This window comes from Mangifera indica, chromosome 4 (assembly GCF_011075055.1).
Source record: "Mangifera indica cultivar Alphonso chromosome 4, CATAS_Mindica_2.1, whole genome shotgun sequence".
Lineage (NCBI taxonomy): Eukaryota > Viridiplantae > Streptophyta > Magnoliopsida > Sapindales > Anacardiaceae > Mangifera > Mangifera indica.
The window spans coordinates 14782639-14808118 of record NC_058140.1 but is presented as its reverse complement, the minus strand read 5'-3'; the positions used below and the strand labels follow the sequence as shown (position 1 = coordinate 14808118).

The window sequence follows — 25480 nt, the reverse complement described above, 5'->3', positions numbered from 1 at the left end:
TAAAATTTTAAGCTTATATGTGCATATTTAATTTGGAAATTCATGGTTAATTTTCATGTGAAATAGCGTCAAAAAAAAGTGGTTAACTATAAAAATAGTAATTTTTACCTCGGTTGACAATCTTTTAATATCACACGCACATAATGAAAAATTATAATTTTATATTTTATCAAAATACAATAATTATTTAATATTTGATATATATTGATTAAGAATTTAATTTTTTTTCATTTTATAAATATAAAATATCATTTAAAAAAAAAGGAAGGAACAGAGAGAGAAGAGACAAATTAATATCATCCTCGGTTAGACAAAAAAATTCTCATAAAAATTTAATTACTCTCTTTATAATCCATTATCTAAAATCAAATTCCCTTCAAGATATATTATTTATAATTTATGTTCGTACTCTAAAGAATTAATTTTCTAAAGTGATTATTAACGTGACTGTAAATGTAAACTTTTGACTAACAAATTAAATCATTTAAAAATAAAGGTTATTGTGCTAGTCACACTTGGCCAAAATGAAAAACACAAATTTAAAATCACTTGTCTACAAACTAGCTCACAAGAATTGATATAATTAAAAATAAATTTATGTTTTCTCGCAATTAAAGTCAGTTATAATGAATCAGGTTAATAATTTCGATTAATTACCATGTACATACGTTCATCCTTCTACACAACTAGTATCTCTTCTATGATATTATCCAGACTATGGTAAATCTTCATGCAAATTCAAGCCCCGCCTTCCAAACGATTACATCATCCAACGGCTCTAAACTTTTTGACTTCTCAATTACTTTATATCTCTCCATTCCGAGAACTAGCCGTTACTACCTCGCTTCTGTCTTCTCCCCCTCAACGATATTTTTCAAGAATCCTTAGCATTCAAAGCCGAATCATCTAAGCTTTCATTTTTTTTCCGTATTTCAAGAAGCACTGCCAACCCATCAATTGCATAATCTTACAAATCAAATCAAGTCAACAATGGCTACAATTACAGACAGGCCCTCTTCTTCTTCTTCGCCAATATCGTCAACTAGACCGAACCCTAGTGCGAGAAACTCTGAGATTAAAGATCCCATGCGAAGGAGTTTCACTGGTAATCCGTTTAGCAAACCACCCCCAATTGTGCCTAATTCCAGAGGTGGGTTTAACCCCAACACTCCTGCTAACAGTCCTTCAGGTCAGTTTTTCTTTAGTTTCTTGTTTCTTTTTGTATTGTTTCTGGTTTGTTTTTGTGATAATCACATGTTTGGATGCCAAGAAAATGAAATGAAAGTAAATGGCAATGAATGTTCTGTTTCTGGGTTCTTAAGGAAATTAAATTGATTAAAAAATGTTCTTTTTCTTTGTTGAATCTATTGCTGATATTGTTCTATTTGTTTAGATGGAAAAAAATTTTTTGGAGATTTTTCTGGGGTAATATATTCATGATGATGCATATAAGACCGAGAAGCTGGTGGAAATTGATTATTCATCTCTAGTGAGGACTGAGAAAGAAGAAAGATAATTTCTTTGTTTCTCTTGTACTCTTAAAATTCTTTTCTTGTTGCTCATGTTTTCCTGGAAATATTTTCCGTTGACTTAAACAATTCCTTTTAAAGTTTTTATATTTTTAATGCTGCATCTTCAAATTAAGTTTTTCTTTAGCATTACTAGGAAACAAACAGCTCAAAGCCTATCTTTTAAACACTTGATTCAGTGTTCTCATTTGTACTCTTTCTTGTTTTTATTGTGATGCAGATTTTCTTAGAAGAGGCTTCACTGGCAGAGAAAGTGGAAGTTCTTTGCGTGATTTCTCCGATAAAGAAAATGGCAAAGACACGAATTTAAACACAACAAAAGTCCGATCTCTGGCTTCTGATTCAAAGGGGACAAAGAATTTCATGTCACCAACAATCTCTGCAGCTTCAAAGATCACTGCATCACCAAGAAAGAAAATATTGGCAGAGAGAAATGAGCTAGTTCGATCTTCTGCTTCATTCTCTGACGCAAGAAGCCAAGTGATGGAAGATGATAATCCAAAGCCAGAGAAAAGTTTGAGTAAGAAGAAGACTGTTTCATTTTCTGATGTCAAAAGCCTGATTATGGAGGATGATGACTCTTTGAACCCAGAGATGGGCTTGATTTTGAACAAGATTGAGGCTTCACATGACTCCACAATTACTGACTTAGATGATGAAGCTTTGAGAAGTGATTTTGTGTCTGATTCAGAGGTATTTTTAGAATCGAAGAAGAATGATGTAAGCCCATTACTGGAGAATGCTACCAAGGAGACTGATTGTGTTAATCTTGATCCAACTTTCAAGATCAGTCCAAGATCCTCTAGTTCAACTTTGTTGGCACCACTTGATGCAGATCCTTTAATGCCACCTTATGATCCTAAAACAAATTATCTCTCTCCAAGGCCTCGGTTTCTTCATTACAGGCCTAATCCACGAATTGAGCTTATTCGTAAAAAGGATATAGATGGTAAGTGGCTGGAAGAGAGTTTTATATCGGAGAGTTTATCAGATAGTGAAGTTAGTGGAATTTTGTCTGATGATTCCCGGAAAGAATTTGAGGATATTTCTACAGATGAAAAAGTGAAAGAAGAAGTTGAAGCAGCAGTTGAAGAGGAAGTGACAGAGCTCAGTGTACCTGAAACTAATCCCCTTAGTATCTACAATCCTGAGCAGAGTGTTCAAGCTAAACGGGTGTCCAAGTCAAAATTCTTTACAAGACTGAAGTTCGTTGCTTTCCTTTTGGTCATGGTCTTTGCCAGTTTGTCAATCTCAGCCATTAAGTCTCCAGGCACTGATTTTTCTGTGCTTAATTATTTAGACTTTTCTGACCTCTATGTTCCACCTGAAATAACTGAATTTGCAAAAGTAAAATTTGAGAGGCTGGCTCAAAGATCTCGGTTGTGGGCAGCTAACTCTTTTTCCTACATTTGCCAGCTGATAACCAATTTAAGGGAAGTGCCAAAACTGGGTCCTTTGCAATATAGTAATCTGACTGATTTGTTTCAAGAGTATCACAGGGAAGCTGATGGGGAATTTAAGCACGAACAGCATGTGCTGACACCAATATGGGAGAGAGATGTTGAACCATTGGAAGAGGGTGATTCCAAGATTGAATATGGGAGAGAGAATGTTGAAGTGGTTTTAGAAGAAGATAATAGCCCAAGATTTGAAGAACAAGTGCACCAAGAGATTGAAGAGGTTTCAGAAGATCACACAAACCCAGAACCTCTTAAGGCATGCTTGACTCAACCGGCTGAAGAGGTTGAACCTTCAGAAGCTAAGCAGATCCAAGAAAGAGTCCAGTTTGATGATCACAACGACATCAAGCCACAAACACATCAGCCTGAGGTGATCTTTGAAGCTTCTAAAATCCAACCTGAAGCTGAAGCCTGGGAAAATCAAATAGAAAGCAATATGAAATATTATGCCGAAACTGAGTCAACCAGAGCCGAAGACAATGAATCTCAAGAAGAAAGTGATGCTGAACTTGTGTCCATTCAAGCTGAAAACATTCATCAAAGCTCAGAATTAGATGTTGCAATGGGCAATCGACAGATTTCAACCATAGATACCGCTACAATGAATGGGTCAGAAGTTAAAATATTTACAACAAAAGTTGTGGGGATTTCTGTGCTTTTGATGAGTCTGCTTGCAACAATAGCTTTCTTCAAGTATGCAAAGAAAGGAAATCACTTGACTCGAATTGCAGTTACTGCTCCTGTGGACCAACCAGCAATGATTAAGAAATTGGACAACAGTCTAATTACAGTTACATCGGAGAACACTTTTAGAGAGAGGCTATCCTCCAGGAACTGGGAGACAGAGGTTGATATGGTTGGTGAGTCAAGCCCATTAAAAATGAGCAGCTTCAAGAGTTCAACTTACAGCAAGACAGGACACACAGACTCAAGTGAAGCTCAGAGCCAAGAAAGGAAGATTAGGAAGAATAACAGGAGAGAGTCCCTTGCCTCATCAGATTTCTCTATGGGATCACCTTCGCATGGTAGCTTCACCATGTATGAAAAAATCCCCAAGAAGCATGTAAGTACTTAAATTGCCATATAAACTATGCACACCTTTTTTTAACAATGTATGATCATTTTAATATATTCCAGTCTCTTTTTTTTTTTTTTTGGGGTTTCTCAGGGTTTTGATGATGAGGTGGTTACCCCAGTTAGGCGTTCAAGCAGGTTGAGGAACCAAGTCACACCTCTCTGACAACCGGAAATGTTCCATTGTTTAGCTGTGCAAAGTGTGAACCCCCAGTATTTACTTGCTAACTTAGTTTAGTTAAGTTTGATTGATTGTAGTCTGAACTCCTTATGTGGAACTGATTGATTGATTTTATCATTAATTCAGATCTTCTGATTCTTATCTCAATCTACAATGGAATTCCTCCGCTCTTGCTTGTAGTGCCACTTTGCTTTCAAGAACACTTGAAAGTAAGATAATTCATTACTGGAGTTGATTCTGCAGTAAACAGTGAAAGTTGCAAAATTGGATTTGGTTGATGTGTTTAGTGTTTGGAGGTTTAAGAACACATTGATTGTCAAACCTGAAATGCGAAAAATCTATCAAACAAATTGTACCTAATAGAGAAAAAATTTTCACATTAAAGATGCCAGAAGGGGATAGTTGTTGAAAGAGCATTTAGATGATTTTGACAAGTTGTGCATGGATCTTGACAACCACTTAAGCAAGTTTGATATAAAGGTAAGACATTAATCTTGCAGCATTTCTTAGCAAAATCTTACGAAAAATATTGTTGATATCTTAAACCATAGTGGGGCGGTAATCAGATCTAAAATTTATCTAGTTTGATATGATTAATTTGATTTTAACAGTGACAATTCAGTTAGGGTGGGTTCTAGGGAAAAAAAAGAAAAATAATAATAATTAAATAATTTAATTGACGTAAGAAAGGATAATTGTTAAACCAAAAAATATCATCCAAAAAAAAAAAAAATCCAGAATAAAGTTAAGAGAAAGCAAACAACATATCACGCTTTGATTCCTTTGCCAAAAATCATTGCAAAGATTAAAGTGGGAAAAATTATCACGTTGTTGGAGACAGTGACAGCGTAAGTCGGTAATTGTCAGACAAAAAAATAACCACGCGTAAAGTTAAAGCCTATCGCTCTTCAATACGACGCTGTAATCATCAAACACACACTGTTCTCCATTTACAGAGCACACTCTCTTTTCTTTGCTGGCTGGCTTTTATTCTCAGAATCCAAGACTTCAGTTAATTGATTTGTTTGTTGGTTTGCTTTCAATGTCTTGAGAAAGAGCGAGGATCTGAAGGTATTCAGAGAAAGAGCGAGTGAAAGAGAGATTAGGGTTTAGGATTTAAGGAGCGGGCCAATCTATGGCTGTCACGTCGCAGTCCCTTCGCTACAGCGGCCCCGGAGGGGCCTCGGCCCCTAGCGGCGGTAGCTTTGAGGCGCTTAACAGAATTCTCTTGGACCTCTGCACACATGGCAATCCGAAGGTGGGGTTAGCTCTTAGCGTGTTCGGATATGCTAAAGAGAGTTTAATAAAGAAAGTGAGAGTTGGTTGTGGACGCTTCAACTATAACTTGATTGTTTTGTGTAACTATTTTGTTATGTTATGTTTCCGTAGGAGGGTGCGTCGTTAGCTTTGAAGAAACACCTAGAAGAGGAGGCGCGTGATCTCAGTGGAGAAGCTTTTTCGCGATTTATGGATCAGTTATACGATAGGATTTCTAGTCTATTAGATAGCAATGATGTTGCTGAGAATTTTGGGGCTTTAAGAGCCATTGATGAGTTGATAGACGTGGCTCTGGGTGAGAATGCCTCTAAGGTTTCCAAATTCTCTGGTTATATGAGGACCGTTTTTGAGGTAAAGCGTGATCGAGAGATTTTGGTCCTTGCGAGTAAAGTTCTTGGCCATCTAGCCAGGGCTGGAGGAGCAATGACTGCAGACGAAGTGGAATTTCAGGTTTATGGTTATGTGCTATTTTGGTTTGGTGGGTTGTGTTTTGTTTATGGGAGTAGCATCCGATGAGTATTGTTTGTTTTTTGGATAACCAATGAGTATTGTTTGTTGGTTTCAGGTAAAAATGGCTCTGGATTGGCTTTGTGGGGAACGAGTAGAGTATCGCCGATTTGCTGCTGTCTTAATCTTGAAAGTAAGTTTGAGCATGTTGTTCTAATTGTTGTCTACAGTTATTGGCTTGGTTTTATTAATTTTCTTCCTTGCATATAGAAGAATAGGAACTTCATCATGACTATACATTTATGCTTAAGTAATGTTCTTTCTGTTTTTTCTTGTTGCCAAATGGAATGTTTGGCTTTTGAATTTTCTTTAATGCTGAAATGTTGTGTTCCAAGTCCCTGCCAGTCATTGTAGGTGACTATCTAGCAACTTTTCCTTCATCACTCCAAAATAACCAATTACCATTTCACGAATAAAAAATTATTAGTATACTTTTTATTGCATATTTTGGATATCTTTTTACTTTTTTTTTTAATAGGAAATGGCAGAAAATGCTTCAACTGTGTTCAATGTCCATGTACCTGAATTTGTTGATGCTATCTGGGTTGCACTAAGGGATCCAGCATTGCCTGTTAGAGAGCGGGCTGTAGAGGCATTGCGTGCTTGCCTTCGTGTTATTGAAAAGCGTGAGACACGCTGGCGTGTGCAGTGGTTAGTTTTTCATTTTCTGAAATTTGAGCTAGAACTGTTAATATATCATTGTGTATATGTTTTTTTTTTATTTGCTTTCTCAGGCTACTACTTTTTTAGTGGCTGCTTTTGAATTCTGTAAAACCCCTCTGTAGTAATATGCAAATATGATAGTTTCTTATAAAGAACAATAAGTAATAACAGTTTGCTGATATTTTTTGCCCTGAGAACTTATTTTTTTAAATTAATGGGGAGAAAAGGAAATAGCAAGGAAGAAAGTTGAGAAACCTGGTTTGAAGTTATATTGAAATACCTTAAGGGTGCGTTTGGTTAAGGGTTTTTAAGATTACCTTGGTAATCTATCTTTTATTCCCTTGTTTGGTTTGTCAGTAATAAAAGATTACAGTAATCTTCTATTACCAATGCTGACGTGACAGGTAATATAGGTGGTAATTTGATTACCACCTTCACCTTAGGTATTTAAAGATTACTGGGGTAATCTTTAGTTTATTATAAAAAAATTATTATTTATTAATTTTTTGAGATAAAAATAAATTTATTTTTAATTAATATGACAAATAATATAAAAAATATTTAAAAATAATTATATTCAAGGGCATTTAAGTAAAATAATTTACTAGTAATCTTTTATAACCTTTAACCAAACATAATAATTATTTATACCTATCAAATTTTATCAAACATAGTAATCATTTATATCCAGTAATCTTCTAAGTAATCTATCTTCAAGGTAATCTTTCTATTTTGGTAATCAAACATTACTCAAACCAAACGCCCCTTAAGTGACTTATGGTTGGAGTCTCGGTTTAGCATGTGCAACAGTGCCTAATTTTTATGGTCATTTATGATATCTTTTGGCTGTTATAAATTTCCGCTATCCAGCTTGTATGGATCAAAGTTTGAGAGGAGCTGCAATCTTTCAACCATGTTATGGTTGGAGGAAGCTTAGAGAGTCTGATGAATAGAACCAATTGATATGACTTGAGATCTATTTGAGTTCTACACTTGTTTTTAACTCTTCAAACCACTTTGTTGTGTACTACATATTTGTTAGCTTAATACTAATATTATCCCTTTTTCAATTGCAAGTGCTTGCCTTTCTTTTCTATTGACTATATGAATAAGTTGGAATTTCATACCTATAGTGTGAGATTATTGTGCTTTATTGAAGGATTTATTACATAGCTTCATGCTTTCTGTTAAGCAACTGCTTGACTTGAATGTTTAAAGTTGATAGTTAAAAGGCCACAATAGTGTTAAAGCTCTAAAGCGTCCTCTAATGTGAACTTGCATGCAGACTGAACACAACCACAATCATCAATGCAACAGCTACCACAAAAAGTTTGTAATTCAATTAATGTAACATGAAGGGTTCAAACATCAGATAACTTGGTTGTCCTAGCTCTAATATTATGTTTAGTTATTAGCTGATCTAAAAGCTTATGACTATAGGTAAAAGTGCAACAATGGGGTTTAAGTTTGTGGCTGAATAATGTATAGAAAGTATGCTATAAAGATCTTTGTTTCACTAACTTGTAAATGTTTTGGTTGATCACATACAATTTTGTATATGCTTTTGGATGGCTATAGACATTTTCGTTCCAATAACAAGGAAAAAGACAACTGTATAAAAGATTTGACTATCTCTAATTAGGAAGATGCCAACTAATGGGATTGAGGGTAGATGTCCTTTTGTTATTGTTGAGGGTTATTTTAGTGGTTAGGCTTGTTGTTTATGCTCATTGGTTTGAGGGTCAATTCTTCAAGGTCATCTACTTGGTAAAGGCCACAATTTTCCTTCTTACTGGAGATTTTGGGCTTCACTGGGTCCCTAATCTTGAATTTATGTTCACTAAGTGGTTTGGCAGATGGGTTTTTGTGGGATATCATACTGAAAAAAAAATAACAGTCATTTTTTTTTTCTTGAAAACTATGAGAAATCAAGGCTTTGGTGTCATTGTTGTGCTTCATGATGTGATAGCAAGTTTTGAGAATGGGATCAACAACAATCAGAAGTAGGGAAAGAAAGGGAAAACTGAAGTTTGTAGAGTTGAGGAGACTGATCTAAGACTCTAACCTTTGAGTTTAATTTTACAAATATTGTTAAAAGATTTATTTTTTACTGAGACAAATATGCCGGTGAGTTTTGTGGAAATTGGAAAATGGAGGGAATGTATTGGAATATTTAGTAGTGTTACTCTTTGTCCTCTGCTTGCTGTGGTATTTTCAAAAAGAATGAAGACATTATGTCATCTTTTCCTTACCTACATGGTGGCTACATATTTTTACGGACTAAAGCTTTCAAGAAGTTCACTTCCTGTGTGCTATTTTGATATCTGTGTTTTCCCTTTTGCTGAAAGTTCTTGTTCTTTTGGTAGTGGAAATCTGTAAGACCTTATATAAATGTAGGGAAGTGGTTCATCCTTGGATTGATTTGGTGTAAAATTAAAATGGGAATTTTGAAGATGTTAAAGTGTAGATAGCAATGTTCCATGGGTTAAAGTGGTTCCCTTTTTTTTTTTTTTGTTATCATTACAAGCTTCAGTTTCAAGAGGGTTCAGAGATTCCTTTTTCTTTTTGATTCATCTTAACAGAAGTAAGGTTCTTGGTTGATTTTGTTGTTGTTTGGGGTTGCTTTACATGTACATGCCATACAACTAATGGGTCTGTTTTTACAACCTGTACGAAGTTCTTGTCAATATTTCATGCACAATTTTTGCTGCTCTCATCATGAGGTAATGTTTCACTGTAGTGGAGCTGACATGCTTTTATAATTCTCTCTTTCAATCAAAATATTTTCTTGTTTCCTATAGAAGAAAAATATTCTTAACATGACTAGTGAACCTAGATGTCTGTGCTTATTTAATACTCTGTATCTCTTCTTGAAGAGGGACATGTATATTGTTGAGGGTGTAGTGTGACAAATTCTATTGTTGCCTTTCTCAAGAAGCTAATTTCTTGTTGGTGTAATTTTATGTACATGGCTTTTAAATGTTTTCAAACAATTGGAAAACTTGCTTTGGTCTTTCTGTTTTTTTTTTTTTTTTGGCCTGATGTATTTTCTTTGTGATAGGTATTATCGAATGTTTGAGGCTACTCAAGATGGGTTGGGTAGAAATGCTCCAGTACATAGCATACATGGTTCTTTACTTGCAGTTGGTGAGCTCTTGAGGTAGGTGGAAATTTGCAGTTATTTGCAAAATCTTTGGCTTCTGAAATTGTTGTTTGAGTAGACTGTCTTCGAAAAACCAGTTGCCTCTTTCCAATTTATTTTTACCTTTTGTATATCTCTTTTTTGCTTTGCCTAGTGGTATATAGGATCAAGGTTGAAACCAAGGTTTTGTTGTTGGCATCTTTATTTTGCTATTTTAGTACTGTTGCCCCTTGTCGGATTTTTCTAGATCTCTGATATTAATATACAGGACACAGGAGTTGTGTACCCTTTTTAAAATCTTACAGATTTTGTTGAATAGATGATGTGTATATTTTCCATATTAAAATAGTTCAAATCTAGCGCCCTGCTGATTTTTGTGTTTGATCTGGATATAAATTAATATTATGGAAAATTTTTCTGGACAGGAATACGGGTGAGTTCATGATGTCAAGGTATAGAGAAGTTGCAGATATTGTACTCCGGTACTTACAGCACCGGGATCGGCTTGTTCGCCTTAGTATAACTTCTCTACTACCTCGCATTGCTCATTTCTTGCGTGACCGATTTGTTACAAACTACTTGAAGGTTTGTGGAATGCTTCATTTTACTATCATATAATTTTATTTAGCATGCAGAACATTTTGGATGGTGGAATCATCCTTATGTATATAGCAGCAAGTTACCCCAATAATATGTGCTTGCAATTGTGATTTGTTGCAGATATGCATGAATCACATTCTCACAGTTCTGCAAATGCCGGTTGAGCGTGACAGTGGGTTCATTGCTCTTGGGGAGATGGCTGGTGCTCTGGATGGGGAACTCATCCACTATTTGCCGACAATTACATCTCTCTTACGTGAAGCAGTAAGACGTAAAGGATTTTTGGTTGACTTAAGTCTTGTGCCATCAATTTAGTTCTCTGCTGTTGCATTTTCTTTGTCATTGTAATTTCTTTAAGTTATGCTGTTTCATTTGATTGGCAACAAGACTTCTAATTATTAGTATTTATGATATGTAGATTGCTCCACGCAGAGGCAAACCCTCGCTTGAGGCTTTGGCTTGTGTTGGAAATATTGCAAAAGCAATGGGTCCTGTAATGGAACCTCATGTGCGTGGTCTATTGAATGTAATGTTTTCTCCTTCTGCTAGTCTTTCCAGCACGCTTGTAGATGCCCTTGAACAAATTACTGTCAGGTACACTGAAGCATTCTTGTAAATTTTCTTTAGATGCTTGTGATTTTTTTCTCGGAGAATCAAACTTATATCACTGGTTTCTGTTTCAGTATTCCTTCTTTGCTGCCTACTATTCAAGATCGGCTGCTTGACTCTATTTCACTAGTTCTTTCAAAATCCCTTTATTCTCAAACAAGGCCATCTGCTCCATTGGTTCGAGGAAATATGATGAATATTCCTCAGCAAGTTTTGGACCTTAATGGTTCAGCCTTAGTGCAACTTGCGTTGCAGACTCTTGCTCGTTTTAATTTTAAGGTGTGTATCTAGATATATGAAGTTATGAACCCTATGTTAGCTTCATTATTCATTCTGACTTTAACAAATGATTTAGGGCCATGAACTTCTTGAGTTTGCAAGAGAATCGGTTGTTGTATATTTGGATGATGAGGATAAGGTCACACGAAAAGATGCTGCCCTATGTTGTTGCAAATTAGTTGCAAATTCTTTCTCTGGAGTATCATGTACACAATTTGGTTCTAGTAGGTCCAATCGAACCGGAGGAAAGCGACGACGTCTTATTGAAGAGGTTATTTTCTTTTTTCATTATTTTCTGTGCAGCTATGAAATAATATTAATACTAGAAACAATAATCCAGAAGTCTACTTGAAAAAAAGTAAAAGGTAATACAGAGAGATATAAAGAAAAAAAAAACAATTAAGAAATTACAGTCTTCTGACCTCATTAAATAAACAAATAAGCTGCTCTTGAAAATGCTTAGTTGCCAAACACACAAAGATGCCTTGACATTGACTCAATTTTTTTTTAATTTTTATGTGTGTATATATATTTTTTAATTTATACCTTTTATGTTAACTGAGTTCTGAATGGGGGGATTTAAATTCTTAATCTCTTGGTTGATGTCAAGGATCATTGATGTAATTTGTGCTCTTTTCCAAGGAAAATCAAAGTCCACTTCTGGAGCATCTTCAAAATGTTTCCTGTTCCTTATTGCGATATGTTTACAACATTAGCATGCCCATGCTCTCTTTTTTAAAATTTAATTTCAGCTGTATTTTTATTTATTCTATATGGGCTTCTACAGCTTGTGGAGAAGCTTCTCATTTCAGCTGTAGCTGATGCTGATGTTACTGTTCGCCATTCTATCTTTTCCTCACTGCATGGGAACAGAGGTTTTGATGAGTTTTTAGCACAGGCTGATAGTCTGAGTGCAGTTTTTGCTGCTTTAAATGATGAGGTATGATTTCAAGTAGTTCTTGATGTATGACTTTTATGGATATATTAAATTGAACTTTAATATTTGAAGCCAATGACATTCTAACTTTTTTACTTCTACCATCCTATTTTGAATGTTTTACGCTTCAGAAATCCTGTTTGTGTATGATATCTTTGTTAAGTTACTGTCATATTGTTTGTCAGATTTATTTTCTTACTGCAGGTTTTGTTAGTAATTTTGACTACAGAGGAAGAGTATGAAATAATGAGACGACCAGATTTCATAATGTGCTCTCATAACATTGTTTAAGAAAAAGAATATGTGAGTCAAGGAAAGAAGAAAAACAGTCTGAAAATATTTTTTGAAACCCGAAATCAGCCAAGGTTATGGAAATTCCTTGAAAAACTTAATGAAATTTAAGCCACACGTGAGCAAAATGCGTTACTTTGTGCCCAAGTTATTGAAACTTTTTGCAGAAGGTTCTAAATCCTCACTCTAAGTGAACTTTAGTGATATTCTCAGTAAACATCTCCATAAAATTTTACCCTTCTTTGGAGTTTATGAGAGGAGAGGTGGAAGGGATGGCTTTGTGGCAGTGGGTTGAGATTTGGAGAGGTTAGAACTTGGACAGAAGAGTAATGGCAAGGATCATTAATTCCATTTAAAACAGATTCTAGGTTAATTTAATGGTTCATGGACTCCTGTTATTTCAAGGGATTATTCTACTTGTATCTCAAAAACTGGCTTTGTTTCTGTCAGGATGCAAAATATTGTTGTTATTTTTGTTTAAAAGAAACTAAGCGATATACTTTATGTAAGAGAATAGAACATTATGGGAAGGAAGTGAACTGGAGGCCAATTTAAGTGAAACAAAGTAAAAAATTTTCCATAGAACAATAAAAGAAACTTAAGTTCTTTGACGCTGATCTCACTGATTACAAATAACTGTAAAATTGTGTTTTAATTGTGTGAAACTGTTTTGAAGTCAGAAAATTTCTGATGCGTTCCGGTAAAAAGTTTCATGTCCTTGTATTCAATTTTAGAATTTCTAGTGTTGCTTTTTGTGAAAAGCTAAATGTTTTTGCTGTGATAGGATTTTGATGTTCGAGAGTATGCAATCTCAGTGGCTGGGAGATTATCAGAAAAAAATCCTGCCTATGTTCTCCCCGCTCTTCGTCGTCATCTCATACAGTTGTTGACATATTTAGACCAGAGGTAATGTTAATAGGGTTATAGACTTGTGGCTTGGTTTGTTTTGTCCACTTTAGTCTTAAGTACATCTTATGGAAGTCATTGAGATGTTTTGGGTTGTTTATTTTTCTGCTTTGTTGATAATTCTCAGATATTTTTATCTGAATAGATGAAAGCTACAATTTTTTGACTTAATTTTGAATAATGTTAAACTCTCTATTGTGAAATGCTTTTGTAGTATAGTTTTTTTTACTTATTTATTTTTTAAATGCAATGACTACTCTATAACAAAGTTGTCTAACAAATACTTATAAAATGAATTATCTTAATAAAATAAATGAGATTAGAGTTTTTTTGGTAACCATATTTAGATAAAATGCAATTTATTATCTAGAAGGATATGCATGTTAAAATATTAGTTTTCAGAAATATTTGTGTAAAAACAGACAATTTAGTATTTGTCTTTATATGTTATAAAAATAAAAAGTCATTTACATTCATACATCAAGTCGATCTAGAATGCAGACCAATTAAAATATTATCTGATTTTAGATGAAAAACAAACTTAACTTACATTGTTGATGGCTATTATTGAAATTATTTTTTCAGTTGTGTTAGAGAAAAGAACATATATCATATTTCGTTGAAGTTAAAAGGCCATATATTGACTTAGCTTGTGATGTCAGCAGTGCAGACAACAAATGCAGAGAAGAAAGTGCGAAGTTACTTGGTTGCTTGATACGCAACTGTGAGAGACTAATACGTCCATACATTACTCCAATACACAAGGTTTTGTCACTCATGTGCTGCTTATGATTATACCTAGTGCTATTCAATCTTCATTTCCTGATAAGATTTTTTTTTTTCGAATTAGTAAAATATAATGCTGTGTTTTTCCTCCTTCATGTGGTTACTGTTTGGATTTCGCAGGCACTTTTGGCAAGACTTCTTGAGGGCACTGGGGTCAATGCGAATAATGGAATTATTAGTGGAGTCCTTGTAACCGTTGGGGATCTTGCTAGAGTGGTGGGTAAACTTGTACTTTTAATTTTGAGACCAAAAAAGGAGGATTTAAATGAACTCTTCTTATTTTCTTTGTATAGATTGAAGGTACTAGTCATACTGTGATATCATGTTATATGCAAGATATTGTCTTATCCTTCTGTTTTCTAGCAACTGGTCATATATATAAGTTCTCTTCCTTCGTTGATTGAATTTCATTGTGAATTTGTGGAGGAGAAATAGCTGTGGTACTTGTTTTGATAGAGAAATAAAGTAGTGCTTGAGGATGATAAGGATGAGAACTTGGAGTTACCACAGGAATGAGTTCAGACTCTTGCTTTTTTATTGGCATCAGTCATAATGCTTTTTGAAGCCGATTTCTTCTCTTTATGGAATTGGATTTTATGGATTTTGTTTTTTAATTTTCAGATTGTTTTTGTCCTATTTGAGTGAGTTTGTAGTGAATTTGTTGCATTCATGTTTACTTTTTTTATTTGATTTTGATTTCTGGTTCACCCCTATGTATGTTATATTAAACGGAGAAACTTTTACAGTGTCTAATAATTGGAATTATTATTTTTACTTCGTGTTGTATGGTTTATTTGGGTATATGATAAGTATCCTGGCCTAATGCAATTAATTTTTTTTTGGCTTGCATAAAATGATTTCTTATGGGGTTTTGCTCTGTGACTTTTGTTTAGGGTGGTTTTGGAATGAGAGAATATGTATCCGAACTTATGCCTTTAATTGTTGATGCTTTATCGGATGGAGCAGCTGTCGCAAAACGTGAAGTGGCTGTGACAACTCTTGGTCAGGTTGTTCAGAGCACTGGGTATGTGTCATTCCTCTTTTGCTGATTTATGCTTCTTAACAGTTAAATTTTCTTGTCCGTCACTTTTGAATAAAGGAGATTATGCACATTCACTTTATGTTCAATGAACCATCTTTAAGTCACATTTTAATATTTGATTCCCACACTTGATGACTCAAGTACAAAAAATTAGTAGTTCCTTCTAAACTGATGAATTTTACATGTTTATGAATGCCTTTATGAAAAATCAGTTGTATCGATAACATAATATCTTTCTTCTCATGACATGGCAATAATTTTAAGTAGTTGCATAGCAATCTTTTAGTGAATTGGGAAAATATTCTCTACTCCTTTTGTTGGAATAAATTCAGCACCCACTATGTAGACATTTCTTATTTTAGTGTTTGTAGTATTCTCTATATGCACTTTTAATATCTGTTTTGTTTTTCTTTTTTGTGGTGGACTGATGGTTATCTATCTTATCCATCCTTATTATTTAGTATATTTTGTTCCATGTTCTTATCCAATAAAAATAGATACTCTTAAACATTTTGCTGTACGATTTTGGCAGGTATGTGATAACTCCATATAATGAATACCCACAATTACTTGTCTTGCTTTTGAAAATGTTGAATGGTGAGTTAGTTTGGTCTACAAGACAGGAAGTGTTAAAGGTATCTATACTTTTTGACTGGAATGCTTTGCTATATCCTGTAAATATGTTGCCATGCTAAAAGCACTCTGTGACATTGCCAGGTGCTTGGTATCATGGGTGCTTTGGATCCCCATGTGCATAAAAGAAATCAGCAACTGTCAGGGTCACATGGCGAAGTTACCCGTGCTGCAAGTGATTCTGGCCAACACATTCCTTCAGTGGATGAGTTGCCAATGGACCTTTGGCCATCATTCGCTACATCTGAAGATTATTATTCTACGGTAATGTTATAAAAAAATATAAAATGGTGGCAATTATACTTGTTTTTTGGTATTTTTTCTAGCTTGTCTTAATTTCTCTATGAGCCAATGAATTTCAGGTTGCTATAAATTCTCTTATGCGAATTCTTAGGGATCCTTCACTTGCTAGTTGCCACCAAAAGGTGGTAGGATCTCTTATGTTCATATTTAAGGTATAATCATAATTATCGCTATGTTCATTCTTGGTTTTTGTTATTTTATTTATTGTGTTATAGTATGTTATTAATTTTATATTTTTCCTTGTGAGGTTAGTCAATGGGCCTTGGTTGTGTTCCTTACTTGCCAAAGGTTTGTCTTCAAACTTTTCAGTAATAGTAAAGTTTCTTCTTGAGAACCATACTGTTTGGTAGGAACTTTAGTTTCCAGAGCCTGATATCTCATGTGATGATTGCTTTTCCATGCTTTCTTTCTACTAAAAATTAATAACAAAAAATTAAAAATCTTGAACTGTAATATCTTTGCAATTTCTGGTAAGTGTTCAGACAATTTAATATTTGCTGGAAAAAATTTGTATATCTTCTATTTGAATGCCTATCTTTGATCCAAAACTGAGGATTTAAAATTTTGGGGGATAACCTTGTGTTTGGTGGAATTTTGAAATTTGTTTTTATTCTTTAATATTTCTTTTCGTAATGCTGACTTTTCTTTATCTTTCTTGACAACTTTGATTGAATTATGTTTGGTGACCTGTGGTTTCTGTGGGCCATTTTCCTGTAGGTGCTGCCTGATCTCTTTCTTACAGTTCATACATGTGATGATTATCTGAAGGATTATATAACATGGAACCTTGGAACTCTTGTGTCTATAGTACGACAGGTATGTATAGATGTGAAACTGTTTATGCACATTTAATTATATTTTGGTTTGTATGGGTATCAGAATATATGGAATTTTATGTTCTTGTGCAGCATATTCGTAAATATTTGCAAGAATTGTTCTCTCTAATTTCTGAATTATGGTCATCCTTCAGTTTGCCAGCTACTAATCGTACTTCCCGTGGTCTTCCGGTATGCATATTTTCTGTGTCTTTCATCAGCAGTTATGATAATATGCATTTGTATTGTTTGATGTATCTATTCATTATGTTCTCAATGCTTCCTTGTATTCTTTCCTTTCTGCGCAGGTTCTGCATCTTGTGGAGCAGCTTTGCTTGGCCCTTAATGATGAGTTCAGAACACATCTTCCCGTTATTCTTCCGTGTTGCATTCAAGTTCTAACTGATGCTGAACGGTGCAATGACTACACCTATGTTCTTGACATTCTTCACACCCTTGAAGTGTTTGGTGGTTAGTTTTCTCTATCTCATGTTACTTTGTTTAATTATTTAACATTTTGCTCTTGTGAACTGGTGTGTTTTTTTTTTTGTACAGTAAGTATATTGTAAAAAGAATAGTCATTTATAGTTTGGATTTCATACTAATTTTCAATTTAAGAGTAAAATGCCATTTGGAATTAGTCATTCAATTTCTCCTTTATGTGAACTGTAGGTTACTTATCATATTTAAAAAAAAAAAAGAGGTAAACATCATGAAATAAAGGAGAAAATTTTGTTCTCTTTTCTTCTAGTTTGACAAAGGTGTTAAATTATATCATATAGTTTAGGGGGAAAAAAAAAAGGAAAGAAAAAAATACATAATTGGGAGCACCTTGAATTACAACTAAGAAACCGCCAAGATGCTTGGGATCTTTGCTTATTTTTTTTCTTGTTGTAGGGCTGAAGAAAGTCAAAAGTTTGTTAGTATGGTATGACTTGAGTTTTATACCATTATAACTGGCTGCTTCTGGATGGTTGGACCTCAGAGCTGCAGTGGACCTAGAATATTTGATTCAGGGAAATAAGTGTGAAAGAATTAACCGGAGGGACCAGAATACGAAGAATTATAATTTAACAAATATTCTTATGCAGTTTTTAAGTTATTTAATTACATCCCATATTACCAATGTGGCTCTGTCATTACTTCAGAAGTCAGTTAAGGTCGTTTTGATGTAGTGTTTACAACCTTTGTGGTGTTTTGATGTGTTCTGAAGAGAAGATGCTGAGTGCTCTGTCGTAGATTTGGAGTGCTTCTATTGTGTAGGCCTTGTGCCTCTAATTGAGGCAATTTTTGAAGATTCTCCTAATTTTTAGTTCTCTTATGTCTTGTGAAACTTGTGCATTGGAACATGATTTTATATTCAAAAAATGATTCAAGATAGGATGCATTATGGAACTCAAGGGAACTATAAGAATATTCCTTTGCTTTATCTCAAGCTTACATACATGCAATAACCTACGTTTTTGACACATTAAGATATGAAGTTGACCATTAGATCAGTGTACTGTGCATCATAGAGATTACATTTACATGCATGATTAATAGACTTTGGAGATGATAGTTGCAGGATGTATTCTGAACCATTCAAAGTCCATTTATTTGATCATCCCTTAGTTGCGTTGTGATTACTGGAAAAGCCATGGTGTTCATAGATTCTTTATATATATTTGTATCAATAAAACTGTGTATATATTTTGAGTACAAAAAATGGGTACACAAATTATGTGTAATCATGTGATTAAGTGATTTTGAATTAAAAATAAAATAACATCCAATCACGTGATGATACAACATCTGTGTACCAATTTTGTGTACTTAAAGTGTGTGCATGTAGCATTGCTCTATTTGTGTATATAAGGTTGCAACCTGGTAAATAGCCTCATTGCAATTTTATGATATAGGGACACTGGATGAGCATATGCATCTGCTTCTTCCTGCACTTATTCGATTGTTTAAGGTGGATGCTTCTGTGGATATAAGGCGTGCAGCTATCAAAACTTTGACTAGATTGATACCTCGTGTGCAGGTTGGCACTTTAGCTTTGTCAAATTGCTTTTAGAGTAAAATTTCTTTTTATATACAAATTTCACTTGCCCTCCTCGCCCCCTCCTTGAATTCCTCTCAATTGATCTTTTTTGGTGGTTCTTGTTTAACTTTTTGTTATTTCTTTACCTGGCAGGTTACTGGTCATATATCTTCTCTTGTGCACCACTTAAAGCTGGTCTTGGATGGGTTAGTCTCCACTTCCCTAATTTCAAATTATGTGGTGGAAATGCTTGCTTTTATTTATGCTTATGTTTGCTTAGCTGTAGTATTCAAGGGCTTAGGTTGAGAGGGATTAATCAATAGGATGGCTTTTTAATTGTTCCCAGTTGGGTTGTTGAGATTTGAAGCTGCCTTTAGTTTTTGTCAAGTGGAGAATTTTATTTGGGCAATTGGAGAGCCTTTTCTTTTTCTTTCATAAGTATTGTTTAAACTTTCTATGCACAGAGAAAATGATTTGAATGAAGTGAATGTGCTGCCCAGACAAATCTGATGGAATACAATGAGCAAAAAGGTGGGAGTTCTCTCTAACCAAAAGCACTGGTCCCAATAAAACCTAAAAAACAGAACTTAGTGATGTTAAACAGGATAGAGAAAGAGATAGAATATGTAAGAACAGAGAAAGGGAGGAAATAGGAGAAAATTTGGTTTGAGTATACAAAAAGTAGTGATAAGAGAAGATCAGAATCTATATCAGGAGATAATATTCATATACTTCTGTTTATAAAACAAGTTACCTCAGCCATAGCTTAAAGTCTAAATATAATCCAACAATCATCCAAAGAAGATAAAGCTAATTCCTAGATAAGACTCAATTAGAACACATATAAATCCTAAGATAAGTATAATCAAAATAGCATTATTCCTCAAGTATTCTTTCCTGAACTTTTTTAATTATGTAATTGTTATCTATGTACCAGCTGGACAACAATTACAAGGCAATCTGTCCTTCAAGTTAATGCTTCCCCCAAATGGTTGTTAAAGGCAGAAGCACTTATAATTCAAAATTTCAAAAGCCTAAAAAGGATCCCAAAATTTGACATTGTCTCATCAAAGTAAAACTCCTGTCCAATGTAGTTATCAAAATCAATTCTGGGAATCTGTATGGCCCTTTTTTTTTCTGTATATCTGAAAGACACTTATTTCTCGTCCGACAAAACTTGGGAGGCAGCTTAATTTTTTTAAATAAGATATTAAAATTGTTGTTAGAAAAATAATGGCTAAGAGAAGAACTAGCAGTTCACAATATAAAAGGCAAACCAAGACTTAGGATTTCAGGAAAATAGTTAAGTTGCAACAGAAACTCAATCCCTTTGAATAAAGAAGGAAATGAATCCCTCAAGTTGCTTTGAAAGCAAAGCCCATGAAGAAGTGTGTGAAATAGAGACAAGACTTCGGAATGACCCTTATAGCTTTCCAAAGATTCTTTCTTTTCTTTAATTCCAGATTCCCCAAATAGCATTCCTGCATCCTCTAAATGCATTGAAATTTAATGAGGAATGAGAGACAAATATTTGGAATTATGCAAACTGAATCAGCCTCTCTAAAATTTATGAACCATAAAACACAAGATTATAGGTTCCTACCTCCTAAACTTAACACTTTAATTTGTAGAAAGATAAATTGCAAGCCACCTTGATTGAATCATATTTATTGTATCGATTTGAGCTTTCCAAGAACAGCCAAGACTGATGAATTTGGTATGAATTTTTGTCTTCCATCTAAGCCCTGTAAGTAGATAGTTATACCTAGAAGCATTATCCAAATAAAAGTATATTCAAAGTAACAACTCTTGATGGTTCTAGATTTCACGCTTGATGTCCTGTTTTGTATCATCCAGAAGATGTTCTCTATTTGAGACAGAAGATATGTTGACTAACTTGCTCATTTTGCAAGTCTAGAAAAATCAAAGTTCCAACTAAATGAATTATTAAATAAAACCAGTCTACTCTCAACCTTGTTTAATTTATTTCTGCTCTAATGTTGTCATTTTGATTGCTGAAATCGGTTGTAGGTTACAACTATGTTTTAGCTCAATCAGGCTTTTCTATTTATAATTGACCATTAAGAGGTAGTCGGTGTTGGGCTCGATTTGATTTCTTTTCTTTTCCTTTGGTATACATATTTGGACATTTCCTGAGGTCATATGTGTGCTAGATTCTTTTCTAGGTGCTGTTCTAATTTTATGGTAGATAATTTGCCAATCCTGGACTTGTCTGTCTAGTAGATACCTACTATATATTTTATTTCATCTGCAACTTCCAACTATGTAGAATTTTAATTTACAGGAAGAATGACGAGCTCCGAAAGGATGTTGTTGATGCACTTTGTTGTTTGGCTCATGCCCTTGGAGAGGATTTCACTATCTTCATCCCTTCAATACACAAACTTCTGTTGAAATATCGGTTGCGGGTACATATCTTACATTGTGACTTCCATTTTTCATCTGAAGAACTTCTCTTGCCTTTTATTGGAGTATGTGCTTATTATATTTTCAGCACAAGGAATTTGAGGAGATTGAAGGACGCTTGAGGAGACGCGAACCTCTAATTTTGGGGAGTACAGCTGCACAAAGATTAAGTCAACAAGTTCCAGTTGAAGTTATTAGTGACCCATTAAATGATGTTGAGAGTGACCCTTATGAAGATGGGACTGATGTGCTGAAACAAATTAGAGCCCATCAGGTAATAATGCTCTTGCAATTGTGTACTTGGTAACATACACTGCTAATTCTGTTATATCTAAGCTGCACGAAAACTTAGGAAAGTCTGATACGAACCTTAGGAGAACCACACCTCAAAAGCTAGCTATTGAGATGAGAGAGCCCAAAGCCATATAAACCCCACACTAGTTGCCCATACTTTCTAATGCGGGATCCTAACATACCACCACGCTCCATAGCCCCGACACCCACGCGGGCTGGCTGTGCACTAGCTCCTTGTTAGCCCCGAGCGAACATTGCAATGCTGGCATCACCACCCGCGCCGCACGATTGCAACTGGGAGACATGGTGATGACTCTGATACCAAATGATACGAACCTTAGGAGAACCACACTTCAAAAGCTAGCTATTGAGATGGGAGAGCCCAAGGTCATATAAACCCCACACTAGTTACCCATACTTTCCAATGTGGGATCCAAGTCCCATATCTTGTACTTGGGATCCTAACAAAGTCCTGTTTAGGTGGCAGGTAAGTCTTCTTGAAGTAAACCTTGGTAATTAAGCAATTTCCTCCTGTTCATATACTAGGGTATAGCTAGGATCTACATTAGGACAGGTCAATTGATTCTTTTTTAGTAAAATGCTTAGTCATTAGTAGTTTCACCTAAAAGAGAATTATATGTATAAAACAATATGATAAGAAGTTATTATCAAACAAAACTTAAAAAAAAAAAATTCATTCATAGTAAAAATCTACCATTTGCTTATAGAAAAAGGAAACAATTGTTATTGTATTAGAAATAAATAGGTTCTGATGGAAAATTTTCATTGACTTTCCTCATAGCTTGGCTAGAACAATGTGGAACTCACTAGTTTTGAACATTTTCAGAGACTTTCTCTTCCATTTTGAAAATTGTTTAACCCTTTGTCTGAGATATATGCTAAAGTTTTATAAATTTTATCAAATACTTTCTTTTGGCAAGGTTGTTTTTGCGTATTTTTCCTGTCAGAGGGTCCCCTATAATTAAATCAAACCTCAGGGAATTCAAGGAAATTTTGGCCTATTCACTGATCTATATGTTTTGATATTTTTTTTTGTTGTCTCTTGTTGCTATTAAATTGAGCTTCCATATACAGTTATAATAATTAAAATGAGTTTCTTGTAGGTCAATGATGGTCGTTTACGTGCTGCTGGAGAGGCTTCTCAGCGAAGCACCAAAGAAGACTGGGCAGAATGGATGAGGCATTTTAGCATTGAGCTCTTAAAGGAATCACCTTCTCCAGCATTGCGAACCTGTGCAAGGCTGGCACAAGTGCAGGTACAATTATAGTTATAATCTGCATTTGTGTGCCTTTGGATTATAGGTGCTGATCCTCTGCTTCTGCAGCCTTTTCTTGGGCGGGAGTTGTTTGCTGCTGGTTTTGTTAGTTGTTGGTCACAACTGCATGAAGCCAGTCAGAAACAGCTAGTTCGGAGTTTAGAGATGGCTTTTTCCTCTCCAAATATTCCTCCTGAAATTCTGGCAACACTTCTTAACTTGGTATATCTGTTTTACTCATGTTCAATATCTGTCATTGGTGTTGGATATTTTAGTTGCAAAGGGGATAAAATTATTACTTGAAATGCTTTAGGAATGTAATTTATTTGCCAAATGCTGCAATATAAGCTCATAATCTATGTTTGTTTTGATTGTTTCAGTAATGTTAAAATCTGAAAGTCATAATGGAAAAATATAAAATGTAGGGAAAGAAGGTGAAAAACAGAGAGAAGGGAGAGATAGGAAAACAAGAAAAATCTAAGGTAAGAGGAATTCGGAGAGAAAATTAGGTTGGGAGCAGTAATCTTTATTAAGTATCAAAATTTGTCTTTCCAAATAATCCTAAGGCCTTTCTATTTCACTTAGAATGAAAATCCTTTTTGAATATGAAAGCCTAATTGAAAAAGGAAATAACACAAATAAAAATAGTGATAAACTTAGGAGTCCTAGATCCTACAAAAGTATAAACTTGTTTAGTCCTAGCAATCTCTAGGATTGAGATTTCCATTAAATTAGTTCCCAGGAAACATGCAAAGTATTTTGTTGAGGAAAGACTTTCAGTATTGAAAGAGTGCTGGTGGTCTTGAATCTTAATTTAGATAAGCTTAAGCTGTCATGTAAAAAAGAAGGAATAATTTAACATGCGGGATGTTGTTTGCCCATTTTAACTTTATTTCGTCCAAAAAAAAAGAAGACCTGTGAGCAGAGATATATTCTGTTGAAGGGAAAGCCTTTGACCACTGAGAAAGCTAACAGTCTTACACAAGGATGACGGCAAACTTAGGATGGAAAATTGATCCATTTTCACTCCAAAGTTTTGTCAGACGTTAATGTAATTTTCGAAAATTTTCTTCAAGAACATCCCCAAAAGGGTCTTGGCTGTTTTGATTTCTTGAACTTGAAAGAAGTGCAAAATTTTTTTTTTTGACCAACCATATGGCTTGCTAATCAAACAGAAACATCTTAAATTTTTCCTCTGTTATTGAGAGCAACCTGCACGTTTTCTTGGTTAGCAACTAGAATAATTTGTAATGACCAAATTTGATTTTGTGCCAATCTGTGTATACACGAGCTTGTTTGTTCTTCCCCGTATAATCTCAACCCACAATGGCTAAAATTTTAAATTTAGTGGATCTCATCATTTGTAAATGTTTTGCTTCAGAGTGATAGACCACATACTGGTGTGTAGGAGGATTTCACACAAATCTTAAGTTATATACTCCTTTCTAAGATTGTTATTAAAATTTCCTTTTTTAACATGCAATATAGTTGTAAAAAGAAGAAACTGTGTGAAGTCATTTCACTCCAGTAACAGTGAATTTCTTGTCCTTGCGATTAAGTTAAAACTCTCTCTCTCTCTCTTTTTTTTTTTTTTTTTTTTTTTACATTTTTAATGTGTGTTCATGAACTTATCTTGCAGGCAGAGTTCATGGAACATGATGAGAAACCTCTTCCTATTGACATCCGACTCCTTGGGGCTCTTGCTGAAAAGGTGTGATCTAAAAAATATTTGATAATTTTTGAACCTATGTGTTTCTATCATTAATTTATTCATCTGAGATTAAATTATTTCTTTTGTGTCTTTTGGGGCCTCTGCATCTCAGTGTCGTGCATTTGCCAAGGCTTTGCATTACAAAGAAATGGAATTTGAGGGTGCTCTTTCAAAGAAGATGGATGCTAATCCTGTTGCTGTAGTTGAACTACTAATTCATATAAATAATCAGTTACATCAGCATGAGGTTCAGAGACAAGTGATATCTACTGATTTTGTTGTTTTTGCTGTTATATTGATGGCTCTTTGATCTTTCTCATTATTTAAAAATATTTTTGTTCCTTAGGCGGCAGTTGGAATACTGACCTATGCTCAACAAAACCTGGGTGTTCAATTGAAGGAGTCATGGTATTGTTTTTCCTGTCCCTCAAATAAAGCACAGAGGGTTTCTCATTTTATTGAAGTTTTAGCCTTGTTTTCTGGTGTCTCATATCATTCTTATATTTATCTTACATTGATAAGATGTTAGAAAGAAGATTCCTACTTTTTTTTCTATGCAAATAATAAAAGATTTCCCATATAGGTATGAGAAATTGCAGCGGTGGGATGATGCTCTCAAGGCTTACACTGTCAAAGCCTCTCAAGCATCAAATCCACACTTTGTATTGGAACCTACTTTAGGTCTGTATCAATTGTATTATGGTGGTTTC

General features: G+C 34.5%; 2 protein-coding genes across 6 annotated transcripts in view; both read left to right on the top strand.

Moving 5' to 3' along the window:
* The first annotated feature begins 804 nt into the window (after nt 1-804).
* LOC123213336 lies at nt 805-4391 on the top strand. Its single transcript, XM_044632752.1, has 3 exons — nt 805-1189; nt 1750-4052; nt 4158-4391. The coding sequence occupies exons 1-3, from the start codon at nt 991-993 to the stop codon at nt 4227-4229; spliced, it is 2574 nt and encodes an 857-aa protein (XP_044488687.1). The 5' UTR covers nt 805-990; the 3' UTR covers nt 4230-4391.
* Nucleotides 4392-5021: 630 nt separating this feature from the next.
* LOC123214498 (serine/threonine-protein kinase TOR-like) overlaps nt 5022-25480 on the top strand; it is a 41179-nt gene continuing 20720 nt past the window's right edge. The window contains exons 1-32 of one of the 5 annotated variants that reach the window (XR_006501844.1): nt 5022-5502; nt 5634-5972; nt 6088-6162; nt 6508-6680; nt 9754-9852; nt 10260-10419; nt 10555-10698; nt 10853-11028; nt 11118-11322; nt 11399-11593; nt 12110-12262; nt 13335-13456; nt 14119-14221; nt 14363-14458; nt 15136-15266; nt 15817-15919; nt 16002-16181; nt 16280-16372; nt 16473-16508; nt 16938-17036; nt 17129-17227; nt 17344-17506; nt 18937-19061; nt 19215-19267; nt 21367-21490; nt 21577-21762; nt 22907-23059; nt 23129-23281; nt 24699-24770; nt 24883-25017; nt 25117-25178; nt 25354-25451. Coding sequence is in view for 4 of the 5 variants with exons in the window: in XM_044634292.1 (XP_044490227.1) it covers nt 5380-5502; nt 5634-5972; nt 6088-6162; nt 6508-6680; nt 9754-9852; nt 10260-10419; nt 10555-10698; nt 10853-11028; nt 11118-11322; nt 11399-11593; nt 12110-12262; nt 13335-13456; nt 14119-14221; nt 14363-14458; nt 15136-15266; nt 15817-15919; nt 16002-16181; nt 16280-16372; nt 16473-16508; nt 16938-17036; nt 17129-17227; nt 17344-17506; nt 18937-19061; nt 19215-19267; nt 21367-21490; nt 21577-21762; nt 22907-23059; nt 23129-23281; nt 24699-24770; nt 24883-25017; nt 25117-25178; nt 25354-25451 (4228 nt within the window). In the remaining variant the exon portion in view is untranslated. Of the gene's footprint in view, nt 5503-5633; nt 6001-6087; nt 6163-6507; nt 6681-9753; nt 9853-10259; nt 10420-10554; nt 10706-10852; nt 11029-11117; nt 11323-11398; nt 11594-12109; nt 12263-13334; nt 13457-14118; nt 14222-14362; nt 14459-15135; nt 15267-15816; nt 15920-16001; nt 16182-16279; nt 16373-16472; nt 16509-16937; nt 17037-17128; nt 17228-17343; nt 17507-18936; nt 19062-19214; nt 19268-21366; nt 21491-21576; nt 21763-22906; nt 23060-23128; nt 23282-24698; nt 24771-24882; nt 25018-25116; nt 25179-25353; nt 25452-25480 lie in introns of those variants that run through there. The other 4 variants (XM_044634293.1, XM_044634292.1, XM_044634295.1 and 1 more) reach the window with 4 other exon arrangements.

What these genes read in the sequence shown, in the direction of transcription:
- LOC123213336 (XM_044632752.1), top strand. Translation starts at nt 991, where the DNA reads ATGGCTACAATTACAGACAGGCCCTCTTCTTCTTCTTCGCCAATATCG. An exon ending in TCCTGCTAACAGTCCTTCAG is followed by an intron (nt 1,190 to 1,749) that starts GTCAGTTTTTCT and finishes ATTGTGATGCAG; the next exon opens with ATTTTCTTAGAAGAGGCTTC. An exon ending in AAAAAATCCCCAAGAAGCAT is followed by an intron (nt 4,053 to 4,157) that starts GTAAGTACTTAA and finishes GGGGTTTCTCAG; the next exon opens with GGTTTTGATGATGAGGTGGT.